General features: G+C 38.6%; 1 protein-coding gene across 1 annotated transcript; it reads right to left on the bottom strand.

Annotated features, from left to right (window-relative positions):
• Nucleotides 1-795: 795 nt before the first annotated feature.
• Nucleotides 796-2,293, bottom strand: LOC102986284 (ribose-phosphate pyrophosphokinase 2-like). Its single transcript, XM_055091648.1, has one exon. The coding sequence runs from the start codon at nucleotides 2,291-2,293 to the stop codon at nucleotides 1,340-1,342; it is 954 nt and encodes a 317-aa protein (XP_054947623.1). The 3' UTR covers nucleotides 796-1,339.
• Between the last annotated feature and the right edge of the window lie 5,628 nt (nucleotides 2,294-7,921).

Consider the following 7,921-nt stretch of genomic DNA (forward strand, 5'->3'; position numbering starts at 1 on the left):
ATGGCCCAAGCATGGCCTCGCGAACATTCACTGTGGACACAATGCCCACACCTGCTTGGGTGCCACAGCTCACCTCCCAGCCCCTCGGGTGCCCACCACCCAGCCCCTCGGGTGCCCACTGCCCAGTGGCTGCAGCCCTGCAGCCTGTGCAGGACCGGCGTCACAGCCAGAAGACACAGGGTCACGGGCCCCAGCTAGCCCGGCCCCTCAATGCCGAGCTCCCACACCTTGATTCACCTTTGATTAGCTGGATTTTATTGTTAAGCAGGCGTTTCACAAATAGCTCATAGGTGTTCTATCCTATGAGTTCGTTTGTGCTTGAGGCTCTTTATTCTTTTATATTTGAAGAACAATTTGTCTGAGGATTAAACTCTTAGGTCATGTTTTCTTTCACTTATAGCTTCACAGCCATCACTCTAATGTTTCTGGCATTGTACATTGCTATAGAGAAACCTGAGACCAGTTTGATTTCCCCAACTTTCCAACACTCACACAAACATGTATGTTTACTTTTTTAGGTGACTCCCTTTGCCTGACAGTCTGAAAAATTCTTTCTTTATACTTGAAGTATATGTCTCAGTCATTCTGTATCATTCTTTACCTGAAACATTGTGCCTCTTTCTGATCTGCAGATTTAATTTTTCTAAAGCTATCTTCTGTAATATTATATTTGAATGTGTTCTTTGTCCATTTAGGGGATACCAAGTCTCTTTATGCTGGAAAATATTCTTTGCCATACTATTATTTGAATGCTTTCATATCTTTCTTCTTTTTTAAACCATGATTTTTTTAAGCATAATAACCAAAATGGTTTATTGGAAACCTGATCACTAAAACAAATACTCAAAATTCAGGGTATTATAAATTCTCTAAGGTTCACTTAGAAGCAAAAGGCTAATTCACTATAGGGTTTCACCCAAATGTCCATAGGCATTATCATTTTATATTTACACAGAGGCTTTAATCTGAGCTGACTTTTAGTAACCCTGAAATACATAAACTATGAACTTCCACAATGGAATTATAAACTTGAAAGTTGTGGCCTCAAAGCACTGACAGAACAAAGGAAAAAAAGGTCACCTATCAGAACAAATCATGATAACAAAAACATTTCTCATTTAAGACTGTTCACTTAAAGATCAAATAACCACTGCCCTCCACACCAAACTGAAAATAAATGGTCGAGAGCTTTAAGGGGGGAAAACCAGTGGATCTCGTAGTATACAAAGATCTGATGCTTTTGCATTAATATAACTGCTTAGTCCTAAAGCTAATAAATCAGACAAATGCACGCAAGTTAAGCCAGAGCAGGTTTGCTTCCACACCTCACATCCTGGATTTACAGTGGGATGTGGCTGAACAGGTAAGACACAGATTCACTGTTGTAGGTCCTTCGAATCACCTCGGCCAAGATCATTGAAATGTCAGTAAACTGAATCTTGGAGCAGTGTTTCATTTTGTCCTCTTGGGGAATAGTGTTTGTCACAACAACAGCCTCAAAGGTGGCATTATTTATTCTGGAAATAGCTGGACCAGAGAAGATCCTATGGGTAAGGATAGCATAAACTTTGGTGGCTCCAGCCAAGAGTAGCTTGTCCGCAGCATGGCAGATGGTGCCACATGTGTTGGCCATGTCATCCACAAGGATGGCCACGCGGTCCTTCACGTCGCCCACCAGCACCATCTGGTCCACTTCATTTGCCTTCTTCCTCTTCTTGTGAATCAAAGCAAATTCCACATTCAACCTGTCTGCGATTGACGTGACCCTTTTGGCGCCCCTGGCGTCAGGTGAAACAATGATGCAGTTTCTCCACTCGGTGATGTTCTCCTGAATCCATCGCAGGACCACGGGCTCCGCGTACAAGTTATCCACGGGAATATCAAAGAACCCCTGGATTTGAGAGGCATGCAGGTCCATGGTGATGATGTGATCCGCCCCAGCGACCGAGAGCATATTGGCCACGAGTTTTGCCGAAATCAGAGCATGACTCTTGTCCTTTTTGTCTTGGTGGGTGTAGGGGAAGCACGGGATCACAGCGGTCACCCTGGAGGATGACGCGATCTTGCAGGCATTGATCATGATGAGGAGTTCCATCAGGTTGTCGTGGATTTCTCCGCAGCCACTCTGGATGATGTACACATCTCCCCTCACACTTTCACCAATCTCGACGCTGGTCTCCTGGTTGCTGAACTTCCTGGTGACCACCTTGCCCAGCTCCAGGCCCAGCCGGTCGGCCATGCACTGGGACAGGTCCTGGTGTGAGCTGCCACTGAAGAGCATGATGTTGGGCATGGTCAGGTGCGGGGATTGGGGCGGTGGAGGCGGCGGTAACACGGGAGCCTGTGGCGAGAGCTGGAAAGCGCGACTCCATGATTGTTTTAAGCTTTCCTACTGCCAGTTTGATTCTCAGTCCTGTCTAGTCTTTCTTGTTTTTACCTTATATATTCCATAATGATGTTACTTTGGATTTCAATTAATGATTTTCTCTGTAGGTTTTATTCACATCTCAAATTTGTTGGAGTGAAAAATGAAACAGAAGTGTATAAAAGTTACTATATCTAAAATATAATGTAATACTTGACTGTGACAGAAGAATGGGTTTCTAAGAACTTTTGCACAGAGGGTTTCATTAACAAAGTGCTTCTTGAAATTTTTGAGGTTGGCTTGAAAGAACTTCTTCCAGAAAACAGATGGTAAATCTGTGGCACATGTATTACTACTCCTGTACCCCTTGATGGATGTGCTAATAAATCACAATGTTCTTATTTGGGTGCAGAGATTGTCTCACAATTCTATGCAACATAGTACTAGAGACAGCCATTAAAATGAATTGTTCCAAGTTGTACTCAAGAAGAAATCAATTCCATCACTGTTCTAGAACTTGGCACAGATGGAGCCATCCATGAGCTTTACAGACCTGCAAAATTCTTTAAAGCTTCTCATGTTGCCCTGAAGCAAATGTATAGGGGAAAATATAAGGAACTATGTATTTTTTGCTGTGATTAAACGCAGTCAATATACAAGTCCAGGAAGTGAAGAGAGTCCCAGACAGGATAAACCCAAGGAGGAAAACACTGAGAAATATGGTAATCAAACTAAAAAAAATTAAAGACAAAGAAAAAATGTTAAAAGCAACAAGGGAAAAATGACAAATAACATACAAGGGAACTCCCATAAGATTATCAGCTGATGTCTCAGCAGAAACCCTGCAAGACAGAAGGGAGTGGCACAATATATTTAAAGTGATGAAAGGGAAGAACCTACAACCAAGAATACTCTACACAGCAAGGCTCTCATTCAGATTTGACAGAGAAATCAGAAGCGTTACACACAAGCAAAAGCTAAGAGAATTCAGCACCACCAGACCAGCTTTGCAACAAATGTTAAAGGAACCCCTCTTGGTGGGAAAGAGACTAACAACTTAAAAAACAAAACAAAACAAAACCCTTGCACATATATAGACTGCTATATCAAAACCACATGGGAACAGGAAACCCCCAAAGTACAAGAGATACACACACGAAAAGAAAAAGCAATCCAAACACAACATTAAAGATGGTCATCAAACCACAAGAGAAGAGAACAAAAGAGGAAGGGAAGAAAAAAAGCCCTACAAAAACAAACCCAAAATAATTAAGAAAATGGCAATAGGCATACACTTATCAATAATTATCTTAAATGTAAATGGATTAAATGTGCCAGACAAAAGATACAGACTGACTTAGTGGATTCAAAAACAAGACCCGTATATATGCTGTCTACAGGAGACCCACCTCAGACCTAGGGACACATACAGACTGAAAGTGAAGGGATGGAAAAAGATATTCCATGCAAATGGAAATCAAAAGAAAGCTGGAGTAGAAATACTCATATCAGACAAAATAGACTTTAAATTAAAGACTGTTATAAGAAATGAGGAAAGACACTACATAATGATCAAGGGATCAATCCAAGAAGAAGATATAACAATTATAAATATATGTGCATCTAACAGAGGAGCAATTCAATACATAATGCAAATGCTAACAGCTATAAAAGGGGAAATGGACAGTAACACAATAAGAGTGTGGGACTTTAAAACCTCACTTACACCAATGGACAAATCATCCAGACAGAAATTAATAAGAAAACACAGCTTTAAATGACACAATAGACCAGATAGATTTAATTGATATTTATAGGACATTCCACCTGAAAGTGGCAGAATATGCTTTCTTCCTAAGTACACATGAACATTCTCCAGGACAGATCACATCTTGGGTCACAAGTCAAGCCTTGCCAAATGGAAGAAAATTGAAATTGTATCAAACTTCTTTTCTGACCACTACGTATGATATTAAAAATCAATTACAGGGAAAAAACTGTAAAAAACACAAATACATGGAGGCTAAACAGTGCACTACTATGTAACCAAAAGAACTCTGAAGAAACCAAAGAGGAAACAAAAAATACCTAGAGACAAATGAGAATGAAAACACGATGACCCAAAACCCATGGGACGCAGCAAAAGCAGTTCTAAGAGGGAAGTTTATAGCAATACAATCCTACCTCAAGAAACCAGAAAAATCTCAAATAAACAATCTAACCTTACCCCTAAAGGAACTAGAGAAAGAAGAACAAACAAAACCCAACGTTAATAGAAGGAAAGAAACCATAAAGATCAGAGCAGAAATAAATGAAATTGAAACAAAGAAAACAATAGCAAAGATCAATGAAACTAAAAGCTGGTTCTTTGAAAAGCTAAACAAAATTGATAAACATTTAGTCAGACTCATCAAGAAAAAAAGGGAGAGTATGGAAATCAATAAAATTCGAAATGAAAAGGAGAAATCACAAGTGACATTGCAGCAATAGAAAGGATCATAAGAGATGACTATAAGCAACTGTATGCCAATAAAATGGACAACCTGGAAGAAATGGACAAATTCTTAGAAAAGTACAGTCTCCCAAGACTGAACCAGGAAGAAACAGAAAATATAAACAGACTTATCACAAGCACTGAAATTGAAACTGTGATTAAAAAACTCCTAACAAACAAAAAGTCCAGGACCTGATGGCTTCACAGGCGAATTCTATCAAACATTTAGAGAAGAGCTAACACCTATCCTTCTGAAACCGTTCCAAAAAATTGCAGAGGAAGGAACACTCCCAAACTCATTCTATGAGGCCACCATCACCCTGATACCAAAACCAGACAAAGATACCACACACACACACAAAAAATACAGGCAAATATCACTGATGAACATAGACACAAAAAATAGTAGCAATCTGAATCCAACCATACATTAAGAGTATCATACACCATGATCGAGTGGGATATATCCTAGGGATGCAAGGATTCTTTAATATCTGCAAATCAGTCAGTGTGATATACAACATCAACAAATGAAGACTAAAAACCATGTGATCATCTCAATAGATACAGAAAAAGCTTTTGACAAAATTCAGCACCCATTTATGATAAAAATTCTCCACAAAGTGGTCATATAGGGAACCTACCTCAACACAATAAAGGCCTTATCGACAAACCTATAGCTAAAATACTCAATGGTGAAAAGCTGAAAGCATTTCCTCTAAGATCAGGAACAAGACAAGGATGTCCACTCTCGCCACTTTTATTCAACATAGTTTTGGAAGTCCTAGCTACAGCAATCAGAGAAGAAAAAGAGATAAAAGGAATCCAAGTTGGAAAAGAAGTTGAACTGTCACTGTTTGCAGATGACATGATACTATACATAGAAAATCCTAAAGACGCTATCAGAAAACTACTAGAGGTCATCAGTGAATTTGGTAAAGTTGCAGGACACAAAATTAATGCACAGAAATCTCTTGCATTCCTACACAATAACAATGAAAGATAAGAAAGAGAAATTCAAGAAACAATCCCATTTACCATCACATCAAAAAAATAAATAAAATACCTAGGAATAAACATATCTAAGGAGACAAAAACCTGTACTCCAGAGACTGTGAGATGCTGATGAAAGCAATCGAAGAAGACACAAACAGATGGAAAGATATACCATGTTCGTGGATTGGAAGAATCGATATTGTGAAAATGACTATACTACCCAAAGCAATTTACAGATTCAATGCAATCTCTATTAAATTACCAATGGCATTTTTCAAAGAACTAGAACAAAGGAATCTTAAAATTTGTATGGAGACACAAAAGGCTCTGAATAGCCAAAGCAATCTTGAGAAAAAATAATGGAGCTGGAAGAATCAGGCTTCCTAACTTCAGACTATACTACAAAGCTATAGTCATCAAAACATTATGGTACTGGCACAAAAATAGAAATATAGATCAATGGAACAAGGTAGAAAGCTCAGAAATAAACCCAGGCACCTATGGTCAATTAATCTATGACAAAGGAGGCAAGACTACACAATGGTGGGAAGACAGTCTCTTCAACAAATTGTGCTCAGAAAACTGGACAGCCACCTGAAAGTGGCAGAATATGCTTTCTTCCTAAGTACACATGAACATTCTCCAGGACAGATCACATCTTGGGTCACAAGTCAAGCCTTGCCAAATGGAAGAAAATTGAAATTGTATCAAACTTCTTTTCTGACCACTACGTATGATATTAAAAATCAATTACAGGGAAAAAACTGTAAAAAACACAAATACATGGAGGCTAAACAGTGCACTACTATGTAACCAAAAGAACTCTGAAGAAACCAAAGAGGAAACAAAAAATACCTAGAGACAAATGAGAATGAAAACACGATGACCCAAAACCCATGGGACGCAGCAAAAGCAGTTCTAAGAGGGAAGTTTATAGCAATACAATCCTACCTCAAGAAACCAGAAAAATCTCAAATAAACAATCTAACCTTACCCCTAAAGGAACTAGAGAAAGAAGAACAAACAAAACCCAACGTTAATAGAAGGAAAGAAACCATAAAGATCAGAGCAGAAATAAATGAAATTGAAACAAAGAAAACAATAGCAAAGATCAATGAAACTAAAAGCTGGTTCTTTGAAAAGCTAAACAAAATTGATAAACATTTAGTCAGACTCATCAAGAAAAAAAGGGAGAGTATGGAAATCAATAAAATTCGAAATGAAAAGGAGAAATCACAAGTGACATTGCAGCAATAGAAAGGATCATAAGAGATGACTATAAGCAACTGTATGCCAATAAAATGGACAACCTGGAAGAAATGGACAAATTCTTAGAAAAGTACAGTCTCCCAAGACTGAACCAGGAAGAAACAGAAAATATAAACAGACTTATCACAAGCACTGAAATTGAAACTGTGATTAAAAAACTCCTAACAAACAAAAAGTCCAGGACCTGATGGCTTCACAGGCGAATTCTATCAAACATTTAGAGAAGAGCTAACACCTATCCTTCTGAAACCGTTCCAAAAAATTGCAGAGGAAGGAACACTCCCAAACTCATTCTATGAGGCCACCATCACCCTGATACCAAAACCAGACAAAGATACCACACACACACACAAAAAATACAGGCAAATATCACTGATGAACATAGACACAAAAAATAGTAGCAATCTGAATCCAACCATACATTAAGAGTATCATACACCATGATCGAGTGGGATATATCCTAGGGATGCAAGGATTCTTTAATATCTGCAAATCAGTCAGTGTGATATACAACATCAACAAATGAAGACTAAAAACCATGTGATCATCTCAATAGATACAGAAAAAGCTTTTGACAAAATTCAGCACCCATTTATGATAAAAATTCTCCACAAAGTGGTCATATAGGGAACCTACCTCAACACAATAAAGGCCTTATCGACAAACCTATAGCTAAAATACTCAATGGTGAAAAGCTGAAAGCATTTCCTCTAAGATCAGGAACAAGACAAGGATGTCCACTCTCGCCACTTTTATTCAACATAGTTTTGGAAGTCCTAGCTACAGCAATCAGAGAA

The sequence above is a fragment of the Physeter macrocephalus genome, chromosome 16 (genome assembly GCF_002837175.3).
Source record: "Physeter macrocephalus isolate SW-GA chromosome 16, ASM283717v5, whole genome shotgun sequence".
Lineage (NCBI taxonomy): Eukaryota > Metazoa > Chordata > Mammalia > Artiodactyla > Physeteridae > Physeter > Physeter macrocephalus.

What these genes read in the sequence shown, in the direction of transcription:
- LOC102986284 (XM_055091648.1), bottom strand. Translation starts at nt 2,293, where the DNA reads ATGCCCAACATCATGCTCTTCAGTGGCAGCTCACACCAGGACCTGTCC.